General features: G+C 35.4%; 1 protein-coding gene across 2 annotated transcripts in view; it reads right to left on the bottom strand.

Moving 5' to 3' along the window:
- Positions 1-18,482, bottom strand: part of dock1 (dedicator of cytokinesis 1) — a 304,321-nt gene extending 285,839 nt beyond the window's left edge. Inside the window, exon 1 of one of the 2 annotated variants that reach the window (XM_058793231.1) lies at positions 18,205-18,482. In XM_058793231.1, the coding sequence (XP_058649214.1) occupies positions 18,205-18,433 (229 nt within the window). In that variant the 5' untranslated portion in view covers positions 18,434-18,482. The remainder of the gene's footprint in view (positions 1-18,204) is intronic. The other variant, XM_058793232.1, reaches the window with a different exon arrangement.
- Between the last annotated feature and the right edge of the window lie 982 nt (positions 18,483-19,464).

Below are 19,464 nucleotides of genomic sequence, written 5' to 3'. Positions count from 1 at the left end.
CCCAGCACTACTATAAAGGTTGTATTACTGTTTAAAAAAAGAAAGAAAAAAAGAATCAGGTTTGTGCTGTGTGTAAGCTTTTCTGCAACAATTGCACGATTGTAAAAACAAAAATGCAATGGATGATCAAACATTTAGGTGAGATAAATGTATATTTTTGAAAAAAAAAAAAAAAAAGTCTAAAAGAAAATGCCCCCCTCCACCCCTTAAATTAAAAAATCCTCTCTCACAAGAGTCACCTAAGAGGGGAATTCCTCATTTTCAAAACTGAAATACAGGCACTGAATAAATGTCTAAAAATCCTGATTGGTGTATCACTATAAATAATTCTATGTGATAAAAAGATGGCTTTAAAAAGATCAGTATCTGTGATCGGTATCGGCCTCAAAAATCCTGATCGGAGCACCCCTGATATATCAACAAACAAATATATCATGATTTCCACAAAAATATTAATCTGCACAACTGTTTTCAACATTGATAATCAGAAATGTTTCTTGAGCAGCAAATCAGCATATTACAATGATTTCTGAAGGATCATGTGACACTGAAGACTGGAGTAACGATGCTGAAAATTCAGCTTTGGTCACAGGAATAAATTAAATTTCAGAATATTAAAATGGCAAACAGTTATTTAAAAATGTAATATTTTGCAATATTACTGTTTTTACGGTATTTTTGATCAACTGAATGCAGCCTTGATGAGCATAAAAACAACAATTCAAACTGTCTGTATACGAGACTACTGACATATTAAGTACAACCAGCTATTCAGAGCAGTATAAACAAAGTTAATTTTCTCCTAAATAACTCCAAAAATATTCAATGTTCAATTCAGCTGTGAAAAACAAATGTGTTTGACCCAAAGGCATTTTTTTCCTGACTGCTAATGTGCCTATTTACGTATTCAGAGGTTGTTTCACATTTTGAAAAAAATCAAATTCAGACTCACTGCTGAAAGCCTCCAGGACATTTGCACTTTTACGTTTGACCTAATGGTCTGACGTGGTTTTCTCTTTAATTCTGCACTGTCTGGTCTCCAGAGTGGCTGAAATGTGTCCAAACAAAGACCACAGACTCATCTCGGTCAACAGGATGGGGTGTGTTAAATATGTTCATATCTGCCCATCTGTCACAATGACTGGGCTGTATGAATGGAGTAAGACTGGCCTTCTTAACCAAACAAGTAAGAGAGTGTGTGTGTGTCCGTCCTGCAGGGTAATGACCCTTTATTTCACAGTCAATAGCACAGCATCAACCATCTGTCCAGAGGAGAGACTTCAGGTTCAGACACCAGCAGGACAACTGAGGCCCTCAAAAAACACAATCAATACACACACACACACACACACACACACACCTTCTGTAAAAATGCTGAATGTGATGAACGGATCAACATTAAAAGCCAGTCAATGCCACAGGTTAATGGGTGTTTTTCCCACCAAAAGTGTATTTATGAAATGACAGATTTCACAGTGTTACATAATAGCCGTTTAAATAACTGATATAAAATAAAAAATATTAAAAAAACGTTATTTCAGCTAGTTTAAGGCAACATTTCACATTTTCATTTCATTTATCCTGATGTTCTTAAAATAAAACCTAAAACTGAAATTTATAAAAACTACAGAAATTTAAAAACCTACAAAAAGTAATAAAAATTACAAAAACAACAAATTACTAAAACTTATGAACTCTAATATAAAAATAAAACGTAATTTCAAATATTAACAAACTATCATAATGCTAAAATAACACTTGTCTAAACTGGAGCCATTGCTTCAAATTATGTTCAATATTTATTGATAATATATAATTTTTGTGTTCTGTAAAGAAAACTTAAAGAACCACTAAATTAATGTTTGCTGACAAAATATACAAATATATTGCTTGCAGAAAATGAATATTACTTTGACTTAAAAATATCTTAATTAAAACGTATAATTTTGATAACACTTTACAATAAGGTTTCATTTGTTAACACTATGTAACATTTTATAAACTAGCAATAAGCAAATTTAAAAAATGTTAATTTTTTACATTTATTCATGCCCTTTTTAAAGTCAAGTTGTATCTGTTACCATGAATGAACAGAACTAATATGAACAAACAACGAACTGTATTTTTATTCCCGAACCTTAATACAGATTAGTAAATGCTGTAAAAAAAAAAAATTTAATAAATTACAAATTGTTCATTGTTCATTCATGTTAGCTACAGTGCATTAACGAACTATAAAAGTTAAAACAGAAAGAACTCAATTAGCTTCACAGCATCAACTTACACAAATTTCAAGTTATTACTTGGTGAAAACCTTTTTTTGCGTCACATAACCAAATTAACCAAAAATTCAATGCAAAATAGTCTACAACAACAAGATTAAGCCACGAAACAGCAGAAATAGCTGTTCCCCCGTGTGACTGAGAAACATACAAAAAAAGACATGCATTACACATTTTATTGGATCACCACACATGTATTAAAGACTTTTAATGGGAGGGATTTTATATTAGAGCAACATCCCTGCACCCTAAACCCCAAGCGTTTCCCCTCCGAGAAATCCAGTTATCGCATCTTCTCAGACCAAAGCTCATAATATCACATAACTCGACTCCATAATCCCCAGATTATTCAAAATTCATGTTGAAAATCTATTAAGAATTACTCAGACGTCTCTAAGGGAGACTAATCTACAGGCTGGCATCATGCGCTGCCTTACTTCAGACTGAGAAATACAACTCCAAAGAAGCATTACATCACAAACACTGTCCAGAAACGCATGCTTGTATATGATAACACTCATCCTCATATAGCAGAGACTTGGATTTAGGACATTCACACCGGTTTAGGTTGAAATCTGTCAGGGGTCGGCAGGTATGCTTGGTGACTTCTGACTCTTTCAAATAAAAATATACAAGTTCAACCTTCATACAAGATACTGAAGAAGAAAGAGGGAGGGAAGGATACACTCTAAAGGATAAAACAGACTTCAGTGCTTAATATTGTACTTATAAACAAACAAATCAAGATTTTTCAATGGCAAACCACTTTTTTCTAGATTTAGGCCTATTTTTGGTATTAAGAGCCACTGATATGCATATGCGTGAACCAAGCACTTGAATGAAGGGGGTCAAATGAAAGTTATGGTTTCTCATTGTTTATGTAAAAAGGTAAACTGATGAAGACTAGTTTATTCACATTATATGCTTTAGATTATGTACATTATGCATAGATTATGGTGAATCTGTTTTTTGAACAAACTCTCCAAAAGATTCAGTTCATGGAAAAGAATCAGATTTCTCAGTTTGCCCGAGGCTCTGGATTCCAGGTAATAATGTTGTAAATGTTCAGTTTCTTGCACAGACCAATCGTTTCACTTTATAAAACCTTAGTACATCATCAGGAGCCACAGGTATCTGTTTCAGTTTCAGTACTTTACTTTTAATACTGAAGAAAAAAAAGCCACCTACACCTTGGATGGCCTGGTATTAGCACAAAATTTTCAGTTTTGGGTGAACTTTTCCGTACTGCTTATAAAAATAGAGCATGCAGTGCATTTGAGGGGTTCATCTACGTATGAGTGAGCGTGTGTGCATTTAAGTGGTTGTGGAAATTTCCTTCAAGGACGTGTGACACCACAGGATATTTCCTGCCAAACACAATGCTAACATCAATGCTGAGGAAGCTTGCCAAGTTACGCATAATCTAAAGTAGATAAACTACAGTTAAACAAGTTACTAACAAACGCTGCTATCAACACTGAAGTTATTAAAGGAGGAAGTAACTTTTTAAATAATTGGCTAAAACAGGAAGTTTGGTTTTCTCCTATTTCATCTGTATTTATGACTTCAAGCATCATGTCTGTTTTTTTTTAGGTGTTCAGTGGCCTTTCTTCTGGCAGGAGTACTGAGAGCGGCTCATTATCAGTCCGGCTCAGAGACGTTTATTAGCTAATGTCCTCTGCTCAAAAAACAAACAAAGGCGAAAGGACAAAGTGATGCTGAACTAATCAGGCTGTAAGGAAAGAGATGCAGAGATTCATAAGAGCAACACGTTCAACAGGAAATGAGCTTTGAACAAAGACACATCTTTGATTACCATTTGGATGCCAGGAGTTCAAAAATGGTCTGGGAATCGAGAACTGGCTTTTAAGACAAATCAAAAGAACAAGGAGAATTGTTGTACCTCAAACTGAATCAAAAGGCAACAAACCAAGAATGAAAAAGCTCATTTGCTATAAAATATTAAAATAGAAATAAATAAATAAATAAATATAGATAGTGATTTTATTTCTTGATCATGATTTGATTAGAACAAATTACAAAATGACGCTATAAATGAGAAATTCTCCATCAAAAACATGTTACACTGCCATGATAAAACAAAATAAAAAATATACTTTTTTTTATAATGATTTGATTTAAAAGAAATTACTCAAATGTTATAAATGACAAATTCAGAGTTAAAAAAAAAAAAAAAAAAAGTTAACTTTCAATACAATACATGCGCAATGTCACACTGCCATGATAAATAACATTTCCTGCACGTTTTACTTTTTTTTTTTTTTTTTCACTTGGATTTAACAAAGTTTGTTACACTTTATGCTAATGGTCTTCACAATAATGCTCACCAAAATACGATATTCAATACTCAATAGGTTTCAATCAAAACTAAATTCAATTTATTCATGATGATTTATATGATTTATAGATAAATGAAACATTAAAAAAAAAGGAAATTTCAGTGTTAAAAACAGTTAATTCTTCAATACAAAATGTATACGCACAATGTCACACTGCCGTGATGATATAAAAATAAAATGGAATAAAATATAAAATTTTACAAAAAAAAAAAAGTAATTTTCCGCACACTTGATTTTCTTCCCCCCTTGGATTTAACAAAGTTTGTGTTGCTGTAAGCTAACAGACTGTACAATAACGCTCATCAAAATATGATATTTTACACTCAATGAGTTTCAATCAAAATTGAATTCTAATTATTCTACGATTAATAGATGAATTACTAAATGAGATGTTACATTCAGTATCTTTATACCACACAAGAGCGTTGACAAATTACAGTGCCAGAAATGACGCTGCATCCAATCTGGTTGACACGTCTTGTAAACTTTGATTGGTGTGAAATGTTTTAAAGTTGAAAAAGCAGTCAAATCACGAAAGTGTGCCGTCATGATTGATTATCGCTGTCACTGTACTTGAGTACTCGCGCTCATCTCCCGCCCCGTTGTTCTGACACTTCTCATTCGACAGGGTCCAAACACAGACCAGACTGTGGTTGAGGTTAATCAGGAGCACACTGGAGATAATGAGAGATTATACGCTTGTGTGTGGAGAGTACAAACAGAACTATTGTCTTCAGTCAAGCTGCACTTCTCACTGGCGGCTTTACTGAAGCCAAAGGAAGTGGCATTTCCTTATCTGGGGAGCCAAAGTGTTGGGTAGAGCGATCCTGTCCACCGCTGTAGAAACCGCCAGAATACCGACGTAAACAACACTGGCTACAGTCAGTGTGAGAGAGAGAGAGAGAGAGTGATAACAACACAGAGATAAGTGGCAGTTTGTAAGGACTCAAGGCAACCAGTGATTTTCAGCTCTCATGCTCTTCAGTACAGTACAGTACAGTACAGTTTGCAAATACATCCAGGTTATTTTGACATACATCCAAGTGTAATGGATTATTGAAGAAGAGAAATGTAGGGTGGGACTTGGTTCTATACATCAGTTGCCGATTGGATGTTGAGATGTGGGCGTAGCACTCAAAAACGGAGGCAGATGAAAGTGAGCCTGCAGTGGGCGGGGATTATGCAGAGTAAATTGGAGACATCACCGGAGGGCCCAGTTATGACATTAAAACTTACAGCAAATTTAAAAAGAAAAAGAAAACAATATGATCAAGAGCATTCACTCAAAAAAAAAAAAAAAAAAAAAAAGATAGAATTAACTTAAATTTCATTCGACATTTAAAATTAAGAAATTAAAATATCAGTATTGTAATATTACAGTTGTACTGTAAAACAAAATTATTATAGCTATTATCTTAAAATGCTTGATTTTTTTTACATTACAATAGTAATATTTATTTTTGTAAATAATTTTTTCAGTGATTTATTACAATAATAATATATTTTTGCTTATCAAATTTTTTTTAATACTTTTTTTTTATTTCGCTTTACAAGTGAAATACAATAGTAGGGCTGGGCGATAAATCGATTTTATCGATTAACTCGAATGTGTAGTTCACATCGATTTGTTTGAATGAAAATCGGTTTTCTCTTTAACATCCGCCGACACTCCCATAGTCCCGAATGGGCTCAGCCCTCCCCCCGCACGTTTGCCATATTAGAGTTTAGGTAGGGTTTTGTGATCCCCCCCCGCAATCCGCCGCATCCCAACGTGTTCGGAAAGAAAATGATGTGTACTGCGGAATGCGGATGCCTTAAAGCCGTGTTACTCATTGCGCTTTAATTTGTGGCTCGCATGGCAGTGAATAATACGATGATATGAGCAATACAGAGATTTCATAAAAACATTTAAAAAACAAGCTGGGCAATAACATAACCCATTTAAAAAAACTCGCACCATGCCTACACCGGTGGTGAGCGTCGCGGTGCTATCAGGGCTTATGATTTCCGCGATGCGGAAAACACGGACGGAATCGCGGAATCTAGTTATAAAAACAGAATTTACTGTATAACGCGGAATGTCATTGAATTTGTCAAAGTTTGGATGAATAAATCAAAAGTAGGTCATTACACAAATCAAATCGTGATATGAACTAGTATCTGTAGCCTAAATGTTAAGCTGCAAAAATACAATTTAAATATGAATCCTGCGTGTCTCGTTAAGAATGAATGCACAGACGGGCAGTTTCGTTTACTACACACGTACTGAAGCGCACAGTGTTTTCAGCATCTGCTGTCTTGCCAAATGAGGACATAAATACATAAACAACAGTCAGTGTCTGCTCTATTACAAATATATATATATTTTTTTTTTAAATACCCAAAACAGCGGGATTACAAGATGGAAATCGTTATTCGTTTTCCGTGCCTTTCTGAATACGGATTCAGGCTTCGGGCACACCCCCTAACCCCCACGATGTCATCGTCACATCGTTTATCAGAACTACATCCTATCTACTGAATAGCAAGATGTTAAACTTGTGTTTAAAGAAAACTTATCAAAAAGGGTCACACAATTTTATGTTTTGTGTTACAGTTTGTGTTATATGTTATGTTACATTTTCACTGTTTACAATGGCAGGGCCTGCCATCTTGTCTCTTTGGCTTGTTGTTTCTGATTGCACTTTAACCCCAAGCGGGAAATCCAGATCAAATCCAAGAAGGGAAAATCAAAACAAAATAAAGTTAAAACTTGTTTTGAACAATTTCAAAAAACAAATCGATTTAAATCGTAAATCTGATTTTTTGTGAAAAAAAATCGGGGATTTTTTTTTTAGGCCATATCACGCAGCCCTATACAATAGTAATATTTATTTTGTTATTATTATTATTATTATAACATATTTTCCTTAAATTATTTTTTATTTCAGTGAAATATTTCAATAGTAATATTACTTATTTTCCTTTAATAAATCATCACACATTTTCTTACAATTCTTGTATTTATTTTAATATACAGTTATGTATTGCAGTATTTCTAATATTGACATTAATAATAATAATAATAATAATAATAATATCAATGACTAAATAATATTCACTACATTTTGGCCAAATTGTGCAGTGCTACAACCAAGCACAGCAAAATTTAACAACAATATAACAACAACAATAATCAGAAGAAAATACCCTAGCATATCAATGTGCTAAAACCACTCTTAGTGACTGCATAGTAACACCCTGGCAACCACATAAACATGATTAAAAACACTAACAATACATCTGTGACTGCACAGCAATGTTCCAGCAACCACCTAGCAACTAGGGCTGGGTATCGTTTAAAAATTTCCGATATCAATACCTTGAGTTCGATACCGGTTCCTGAACAATACTTTTTTTTCGATACCAATTTTATGAAATCAGTTTTAACAAGATTACATTATAGCTTGTTGACATTTATACAGACTCAAAGCCTCATCTCCTGAGCCACTGCACAAAATATATCCAACACAATAAATCAGTGCAAATAATTTTAATAAAGTTCAAATAGTTTTCAGTTTACACATCTGTTAGGCTACATTTACACGTGTTCATTTTAAAACACATAGCTCAGACAGGATCATCATTTCTATTCATTTATTCTAGGTTGTTAAAGACTTCAAGAAATTGAAAATCTTTAAAACACCCACTTATGAAAGTGGATATTTTCTTTCACCATATGTTTTACTGTTATTAAATTCTGGTGTAGTATGTCCAATTATTTGAATGCATAAAAACTTAGTTTATTCAAATTTATTCTTAAAATAGCCTTATGAAACGTTTTTTTTTCTCCTCAGAAATTCTGTGTTCTGGTTTTCAAATGAAGACATAAAACATTAATTTAATTTATCTTTAAATGATTGAAAATCAAAATGTATTTATCTATTTTGGCGAACAAAGGGGGTTTACTATTAAAATTAAAACATGGAAGAAATGTTGTGTGATCATTACTTAAAAAAAAGTTTTAATAATAGCCTAGTAGTAACAGTATGTACATTCTGCTGAACAATAGTAATGTATTTCTGCCGCAGTGTCTTCCAGGTTAAACCAAACTTTTATTTTGACGGGTTGCCGTGAATACCTTTACAGTTCTGTGTGTATATGATATGACGCTAGTTTTACTCAAATCAAACGGTAAAATGCTCATGAAGTGACTCTCAGAGCAGTTCTGGAGATGTTGTTCATGTGTTTATGTCCTCATTTAGTGAGATGGCAGACGCTAAAATCACCGCGAGAGTCACGCGTGCTTCAGTCTGTGTGTAGTAAACAAAACAGCGCGATAGAGAACAGACTGCTCCGTATGCTTTCGAATCGCTCTCGCGGATGAGATTAACCCCTTAGGTATCGAAATTTAGTACCGAACAACAAGACGTTTTTCTATGCTCGATGGTATCAAGGCAATTCGGTCGGTGCCTAAAAAGTATCAAACTCGATACCCAGCCCTACTAGCAACACCCTAGAAACTGTATTAAAATACTATAAATCACTAGGCAAGCCTTTGTGATGCATAGCAAAGCCCTAGAAACTACTCATTGATTTACAGAGCAGAACTGACGCGCTGTTAGATTTTTGGAGAGGTGCACATCAGGTACGGCGTAGGGTACGGCGCAGGCCTGTGCGTCTCTGCGTAGGCTACGGCGTAGGTTCAACGAAGAAGTATAAATTGGTCTTTAATCGGAGTAGCCTATTGCAACTCTGACCAAAGTGCGCATGTGCTTGTGACATAAATGACGCGACACCTGTAATAATACGCAGATTAGAAAAGATGGCGGGGAAGAAAGCATCGCATTTCTCAGGAAAACACAACTCGCTGCCACCAGTCTCTGTTCCTTACCCTCATCCTGAAACGGCGAGCAGAACGCGACTGCAGCGTAAGCAAACGAATTGCCGTCACATTTCTATGGCACTAATACAACCATGCAAAAGTGTTTTGCATTAGACTTAAATAAATTAAAACAGCGGCCAGTAACACACCTGCTCTTTCTGAGTCCATCATTTGTGCTGTGCAATGGGGTACGTGTGGCAGTTAAAAAAAAATAAATAAAAAGTACGTACAACTTGCGAATAAGAATATTGGAAATTGCATAAACGGGAGTGAACAGCTTTGCTCTTGACATGTAAACATAATAATGCGATTAAGTCCTTACATTAGGCCTGTCGCGATAATTAAATAACCGTCTAATCGCGATTATTTGATCTAATCGCGGTTGTTTAGATCAAATAATCGCGATTATTATTATTGTGCTTTTTATACGGCAAAAGGGGGAGTCACACACCAAAAGAAACAGAAGAGCACCAGTTTGGTTTTCATGTGAGGGACAGAATTATATTTACATTGTTACATTTAAGTTTACAGAAACTCATCTTCCTTCTGCTGCAGCTGTCAGTCATTCTCCGCTCAGCATTCAGACAGTACGTCACGTTAAGTTATGACAGTCAGCATGATAAAACTCACTCTCCAAGATGATATATTCCCATTATAATACTTGATATGTAGATAAAGGTCTGGGGATTCGCATAAAATGACTATATCTTGCTAGAGTTCATTGGTCTCTCATGTCCCTTCTCTTTGTTTGTACCTTGTGGAGTGCAGCGCGCTGTGACTTGTTGCTTCAAGCACATCATTCTGCACTCTTGAAGTGCATAAGCGCTGCGACTCCATGTTGCTACAAGTGCACCAATCTGCACTTTTTTTATATATATAGAAAATCAGATAGGAGTTTAAATGTCAATCAAAAATATTTTCAAATATGAAGGAAGGAATTTTATTTCACTATTTACAGGGTACCTGCAGAATTTTTAAAAATATATTTAAGGCAATTTATGACCCATTTTAAGAGCTGCACAAGTAAAACGAACACAGAATGAGCGTGGTTGGACAATGTCTATGGTAACAGTTTTGAGCCATAAAATTACATGATTTACAGTTCAGATACAGGTTTTTACAAAAAAATCTTATACAACAGCGTTTCAGGCTATAGACCGTTTTTATGAAAAGGGATCAATCAAGCATATAAATTATGTTAATTTAAAACGTATAAATATTACCGTCTTAATTGTTTCGATTTTTAGAAGGCACATCAACTTCTCTCTCATTTACAACTCTATGCGTTTGCTGCGTAAAAACATGAGTTGATATTTGCATTGATCTGACCATAAACAGTAAGAAAGGCTTATTGGAAATGCAAATTCATTCTCTGCCATGAGGTGGTGCTTTAGGAGCACTGAAATACTGCGGTTTCCCCGGAAACGCTGTACACAAAGCAGCTCCGCGCTCATAAACGCTGCTTTATCTGGAATTATAGGTAAAATGAAATGAAAATGCCAATGACACGTTTCTGAGGACAGTCGGTTCCCTTCAGATACATTCACATAAAGACATCTGCGTCGCGTTTTGACTTGAAACGTGCCGCGCTCATATTTATTCAATGACATCATTGCCTTTTGAAGTTTAATCCTGCCGTATCACGACTCATGTCTTTCCGTCCCCAACTGTAAGACCTCTTGAAATTATAATTAGGACATTTCTTACACCATTTAACGTATTTAAAACTTTTTATGGCCTTAATTTTGATACAACTCACTTTCAGAGTTTTTAAGGACCCGCAGGAGCCCTGTATTTAAGGAGCCCGTCGGGCAGGCGGTGATACATTTTGGTAGCCTGACTGGAAAACACAATAGCCCCGGGACGTCGGGCTAGCGATTTTGCGAGCCCTGCATAGCTTACATTTGAATAAAAAATATATAGTTTAAACAAAGGGTTTAAAAAAAGAGTGACTATTAGTTCCACAAACACAGTACTGATATTCTGTGGTGTAGAAAAAATAAATAAAAATAGCGCTGGTGTTGGATCGGTATTGGCCGATTCTTGGAATCTGGAACACTCCATGTAATCTTACACTGCAACGTAATAACTAAAGAAAGATTAAAAAGATAACATCATAATTATTTACTGAACCCTTAAATCACAACTATATAATGAAAGCCATAAAAAAAAAAACAGACAATTAATCGTGACAATCGGCATAATCGCCAAAGCCCTAAAACAGACAATTAATCATCAGCCAAATTTCATAATCATGACAGCTCTACCTTACATTATTCGTGCTTATGTAAACGTAGTTATTGATGTCTATGGTAGCGACCAAAATAGAGTAAATCCCCTTTTGAAAGTAACTGGCACTTCAAATAATGTGTCGATTGCATTGTTTTGCCACCTAGTGACTGTTAAAAATATATTTGTCCTCGAATCTTTCATTCAAGAGATTTGTTCAAAATGCTGATTAATCCATTAATAAATAAAACAAGTGAAGTATTTATGAGTGAGTCAATGAATCATTCATTCAAACCATTTTTTCAAAATTTTAATATAAAAATTGGTGTATTTAATATATGTTGAAGATATATATATATATATATATATATATATATATATATATATATATATATATATATATATATATATATATATATAAACATGTTTAGTAATTCATTCAAATTAATTAAACACTTAAATAGACTGCAGCAATAATATTTTGTCTCACATTATGTTGTTTATTTAAGAATCGTGATCTCAATTCGAGACAAAAAAAATACAAATCGTGATTCTCAATTTATACAGGATCGTGCAGCTCTACTAGCAACCATCCACAACACCCTAGTAACCACAAAAACAGTGACTACATAGCAAGCAAAGCACCCTATGAAGTTTTGCACAGGCTACAGCTGTTCAGAAAATCAACTTCTTGGACTAATCTCTTGTTTCTCTGAGCTGGATTGATTTAGACTTGTCAATATGAAAAAGCACATGCCGTTTCTACAGTGGCACACTGAAATAAATCATTCATACAGCAAGAAAAATCTTTCAGCTGTTATTTAGCTAAAGTCTCAAAGGATCGACAAACAGTAAGAAGAGGAAGAGAAGTCTTTCATCCTCCTCTCCAAACTCAAGGAATCGCTCTCATCCATGTGTTATGGCATATTAATGCTGCTGTGTTTACAACACAACACTTCAGCTTTAATCAAAAGGGATTAGAGTGACGATAACGTAACAGAAATGAAGGCCAGGAGAACAGCGGCGTCTCAGCACATTTCACATGCACACAATGAGCAGAGTCAAACTCCAAACACCCGTTTGATCGCGAATGCAAATATGGGGTAACCGATATGACATTGGCATGCTTCTGTCTTCAACATTGTTATGTGAAGACAAGCAGCATGAAGCATAAATCCACAAATCTGAGAATGTCACCAATCAAACAACGTGTTGTTATGCTGGATGACAGATCTGAAGTGATTACAGAAAGAATGAAAAAGAGAGAACAAAACAACAAAAACAAAAGCTGTACAAAAATAAGTCAATTTTTACATGTTGGAAAAGACAGTGCTTGTTACAATGCAGTGCTTTGCAAGGTTTTTAAGTAACAGTTTGCCCAAAAATGAAAATTTGCTCAAAATTCACTTACCATCAGGCAATCCAAGATATAGATGAATTCATTTCTTTATTAAATTTGTAGACATTCAATATTCCATCACTTGCTCACCAATGAATGAGTGAATGAATGGGTGCCGTCAGAATGAGAGTCCAAACAGCTGATAAAAACGTCACATCAATCCACAAGTAATCCATCAGTTAACGTCTTGTGAAGCCAAAAGCTGCGTATTTGTAAGAAACAAGCTCATCATTAAGACGTTTTTAACTTCAAAATGTAGCTTTGGCCCAAAATACAAGTCCACAATCCAGTGAAAAAGTCCATATCCAGTTGTCCTCTCACATCAAAATCCACCCACATATTTGTTTATATCTATTTTGGCTTGTAAACACTGCTTGATCTATGCGTATTTCTATCCCGATTCAGACACGACAGCTTTTTCACTGGAGAAAGCAATATTATGGATAAATGACTTGTATTTTAGCACTGGTTTGACGTTAAAAATGTCTCAATGGATTTATTTGTAATAAACACAGCTTTTGGCTTTCCAAGACGTTACTTGTGGATTACATCTTTTATCAGCTGTTTGGACTCTCATTCTGACGGCACCCATTCACTGCAGAGCATCCACTGGTGAGCAAGTGAATATTACATTTCTTCAAATATCATGAGGAAACAAACTTCTCTACATCTTGGATGGCCTGGGCGTGAGTAAATGATCGACTCATTTTCATTTTCGGGTAAACAATCTATTGTTTAACTATTGCTCAAAAAAAAAAAAAAAGACACCATCCCTTTAAGTGCCTGTCACTGTCGAGACGGCCTGTGGGTGACTGAGGCGTCTCATTTTCTGGTGCGCCGTGCAAATATTCCAAGCATGCCTGTGAAATGCCAGAATATTTAGAGGATGCAGGAAGTTCAGCTGAGCCTCTCGCCTGATGGCAACTAGCTCCAGATCAGAGACCTTTCAAAAGACAAATCACAAACACAAAAACACTGAAAAACAGAATTTCAGCATGTGCCAGACTACTTATGGAAGTGCAGAGCTGGCACCTTTACTAAGATGCCTTCCGGAACTGGATGCAATTCCAAATGGCTGGTTCTCGTTAAATCTCTCAACAAATGTTCACTTCCACGCCTTCAATCAGAAAGGTATGTAATCATCCAAATTAATACAAGCATTAATTCGTTGGCAAGCACATCATAAAATCATGCTTCAGATATGCAAAAGATGCCGGGTACAACATAAACCTGAGGAAAGAAGTTACAGCTTAACTGGTTTTAAACTACCATCACAGGAATCAGGCTATTAAAATGACTAACCAAAACAAGAGAAGGAAACAGAACCTCAGAAATGATTCGCACACACTCTCTAAAAAATGCTGGGTTAAATACAAACCAGCGCTGGGTAAAAATATGGACAAAAGTAAAATATCAGACACCTGCATAGACATATTTGAGTATATATGAAATAATGAATATTCATGATAGGTTCACAGCGATTTACATATTATGCAACATTATGAATATTGCAATGATTTTAGTATGATTTATATTTTATCAATATGTTTCCTTCATTAAAAGAGTTTACAATATTTGCTTGCCTTTCAAGTAAGAAAAACATGCCTTGAATATCTGCAACGAGATTAGCTATACCATATTTTACTAAAGTTTGAATCCAAGTGCCTACAACAAGATTGCAGATCATAAAATAGCTGAAAAATACTATGATCGTGAACATGGGTGAATATTTAAGCATGAACGCCTGCACATGAGAAGTTGTATGTGGTAAATAGTAATTGTATTGTTCACGCATCACCACAATTCCTCCGTCTCTCTCAGCCAGCCATCTTCGTGCAGAGCTCTCAAAGCAAACTTCACTGCTATTCTGCTCAAGGCCTGAATGAATGGAACAAACTACACACACAAAGCCTATTAAAGCTGCTTTGGAAACTCTTATGGGACGGCAGCACGTAAGCAGCGCACCTCTTTCAGAGAACACTTCCTCAAATACCACAAGACTTACTCATGCAGAGAGACAGAGGTGTGCGGAGGATCTGAAAAAAAGAGGACGTGAAAATTAACCCATTACTGTCAAAACCATAAACTGACAGATGTAACCAACTCCGCACTTTCACAAGGTTTGTGTTTTAAGCATGATGAATGCAGAACTATGCTAAGAACATATCACTGAACATTAACTACAGCTAGTGTGTTTTGATGTAGACGGTTTAATTTGAACTATAAACCCAACACTCTGTTTAATCATCTCAGAGTCACCGTCTCCATTCCAGTTTAAGCTATTTGATTCAGCATCAATGAAATTACTTTGAAAACCACAGAGCTGATCACAGAGTGAGAGTTAGGACTGATATTAGGGGTCTTTTGAATGAAATCCAGACATTCAAGACAGGCCCAAGCCCCCTTGTCACATGACTCTCAGGCCTCGTTTCAACATGCATGCATTTCAGGTGATCTGCTCAGAAGTAGCGGGTCGAAATGATTCAATGCTTACACATTGCATTAACATTCATCTTAAATGTGTCTCCTCTGAGCACTTGAGCTCAGATTTTAAGGGGAGAGACTTCGATTTTTGGGACTACATGAGTCACCAAAAATTAGAGCAGAAACAATTTTCACTCAGAAATTGCTAGTAAATTTAACAATTAATTACAAAGAAATGGCAAGTAAAACATCAAATTGAACATTTTCTTATAAAACGTAATCACCGCATAATTTACATATAAACAGCAAAAATTTGAAAAAAAAGCTTGTGATTTAAGTTCAAACATCTTTATTTTTAATATTTATTATAAGTAAATATTTTCTATTTCACTTGAATTTTGATTGTTTAGTAATTCAGTTTATATATGTGTGTGTGTATGTATGTGTGTGTGTGTGTGTGTGTGTGTGTAGAATATTTTATATTTTTAGTTTAATAATTCATTCTAAAACTACAATAACCCTGGTTCGTGTCTTTAACTGGAGGGGGGAAAAAATGCAAACCACACAGAATCTGCCCAATCTGAGCATCAGTGCATGTTATTAAAGTACAAGGTACACTGATAAGATTGTCCAAACCCAAGCAAGCAAATATACATACTCAATGGTACCTTTAATCTGGAAACAGTCAGAAAATGATTCCACTTTCAACAGTTAGACTATCAAAGAAGCAGCACATATAAATGTGCTTCAACATGTTCCTCTTTTACCTGCCATAGTCAGAAAAGGCTTCACCTTAGTCTGGTGCACTTGAGAATTTAAATTACACCAACACTGAGGCAAAACTATTTCAACATTACAGAGTAAAATTCAACCGCCCTCAAGGTAAAAATACACACACACACACAACAGAGAATAGACATTTCTACACACCGCCTTGAGCTCAAAGTGGAAGTACTGAACAACACAAACAGGTAGAGAGCAACCTTTCACTCACAAACACGTTAACCACAATATTTCAAAAGAGCTGAACAACCCTTCTCTCCTCCTGCAAGCAGAACATGTTATCCAACATGAATGCTGGAGATATTTTGAGTGAGCAGATAAAAACAGAATTATGTGATGGACTGAGTTTGCTGCCAATAAAAAGTCCTACTGATCCTCCATTTAATGCAAGCCATAAAGTTCTTCTCCAGTTGAGTTGGAATTAAGATTCTTGTATATCCTTAAATCATCCCCAAACTTAAAAAAAAAAAAAAAAAACAGATCTTCCCAAGGACTTGCTAAGTGAACATTTGATATATTAACTACTACAATGGATGTTCAAAGAAACAGTTCAGTTAGAAAACACCATCAGCATCAGCCTGATGTGAAAGCCTGTTTCTGGCAGGAAATTAAAAGAAATGTAATTGTGACTTTATCTCACAATTCTGTGTTTACATCTTGCAAGTTTATTCAGAATTGAGAAAAAGTTGCAATTACCTTTTTTAGTTTTTGTTTGTTGGTTTGTTTTATCCCATGCTTCCACATCATCCAGTGCAATATTTCATGCCTAATCATGCCATGTCAACTCAGAGCTGTCAATCATGGCTGGAGGAATGAGGCAGCTCACAGCGAATAGCATGAAAACATTCCAGGCTATCATTACATACGAGAAGGAAGAAACGCCTGGAAAATACAGTTCAACTTTCCTTTACAGCTGATGTGTCTGATTAACAGCTAGTTTTACACATACTTGGGCACATTGAATAGGAACACAGTAGTTATGTTAGTTTCTGATTTGTACAGTAAGTCATAAGGAAGCAGAGAAATAATGTAAGACATGAAAAATCAGGTAATCGGTGACTGAAATAATGCTGACCAATGATGGAGTATTTCAGAGAGTTGAATGCAATATACTGTAGGCACAAAATACAAATCATTTTAAACATACATTTATGAACAATACGCTAAATATAGGCTCTAAAACTCCCCAGATAGGAACAGTTACACGTATATAGTAGCCCAATAAAACGAATTTGTTGCTTCCCACGCCTTTCGACCAATAACTTTGCACGAGTTTTCCAGTTATTAAAATTAGACACGGATTTATTAAAGCACTTCAGTTCACTGCGTCTCCTCATTTTAGGCCATGTATATGCAATACAGAAATTGCGTGAATGGAAATCACAGTTTTTAATACCCTAACATTTTCAGGTTATCCGTGACAGTGGGAAGGCTGAGATATAAACAAAACAATTGGGTGAATGAAAGCAGCGGCGGCGGCTGTTAGAATGTAGCGCGTTCAGAATCTTCCGCGCCTAACACAAGAGCGAAACTTTAGAACGTATCAGCGTGAAAAGTTGTTACAAAGTATCAACGCGCGACTAACAATGAGCAACAATGCATCCATGAGCTCCATTCAGGCCGCCGCGCAGGAAACACTGGAACTAGGCGCGTCTGTGTCAAACTCCACCAAAAAACACTCACATACACATCTCCAAATACACGATAGCGCACTGATTACACTGACCCACAATCATAAGAACACTTCAGCACAGTCCTCCTTCAATAATCCAAACCAGCCGGGAACACAGAGAAACTCTAATCACTATTTCTCCCAAAACTTTTCTAATGGGACATGAAGAAGTTTGGTCCTTCTCTACTCACCTACACCATACTTCTCCTTCTTCGTGGGAACCCAGCGCGACATCTTCACTGATGAAGGTGTTGTGAGACGCCCGTGAGTGTTGTTGCCGATATTCCTAATATATATCCAGAGTTTTTCCACACACTTTTTATTTTCTCTGTAGGAGTGGAAAGACTCAGCTAGCCGCCATTTTCCACCATCACTGAACTCGCGAACCGCGAGGGGGAGATATGAGAAACTTTTTGTCATGTGGGACACCAGCGTCACCGGACGACCGGTCAGTCCCTCACAAATAATAACTGGTAACTGCAATTTCAGCCAAAATACCAGAGGAAAGTAAAAGCACTACAACTGTGGTGACATGGCATAAATTTCTTCAACACCGGATACTTTTATGTTCCAGGAGTTTTTTTTTGTTTTTTGTTTTTTTGAAACTCAGAGATTTATTAATATTAGTTAATCACATTAAAATGTCTCATTTATTTATTTATTTAAGTTATTTTATAATTGTGGCGTCGGTCATTCCCATAATTTTTAATAAAATAAATTGTGACAGGAATATTTCGTGCATCATTTCTATCTAACCAAGCTCTAATATTGTCAAATTATGCAAAAAATAAAAAAAATAAATAAATAAATACACACATATACCGTTCAAAAGTTTGGGGATTAGATTTTGTTAGTTTTTGAAAAGTCTCTTCTGCTCATCAAAGGCTGCATTTATTTGTTCAAAAATACAGGGGAAAAAATGGTAATATTGTGAAATATTGTTAAAAATTAAAATACCTGTTTTCTATTTGAATATATTGTAAAATGTAATTTATTTCTGTGATCCAAAGCTGAATTTTCAGAGTCATTAGTCAAGTCTTCAGTGTCACATTTTCCTTCAGAAATCATTCTAATATGCTGATTTGATGCACAAGAAACATTTCTGATTATTATCAATGTTAAAAACAGTTGTGCTGCTTCATATTTTTTATTGGAACTATGATATGATGCATATCACCACCGTGTGTGTGTATATGTATGTATATATGTATATATGCACGCATGTATAAATGCTGAATCTAAGATCCTTAAGCCACTTTATGATGGCCTACTGTAATGGAGGAGTCCAGATTTTTTGCATTTTGAATTAACCATGATGAAACTCCTTGTAATGTCATTTTCATATGGTCAGTTTTTTATCATGTTTATTTTAACTGGGGTCTAAACAGACAGACTAATCTGTTTTCCACTGTGTCTGTTCCATTTTTGAGTAAAAAAGATTTTTAATCAAA

This window comes from Onychostoma macrolepis, chromosome 12, assembly GCF_012432095.1.
Source record: "Onychostoma macrolepis isolate SWU-2019 chromosome 12, ASM1243209v1, whole genome shotgun sequence".
Lineage (NCBI taxonomy): Eukaryota > Metazoa > Chordata > Actinopteri > Cypriniformes > Cyprinidae > Onychostoma > Onychostoma macrolepis.
The sequence above is the reverse complement of the archived record's forward strand: the minus strand, read 5'-3'. Positions and strand labels throughout refer to the sequence as shown.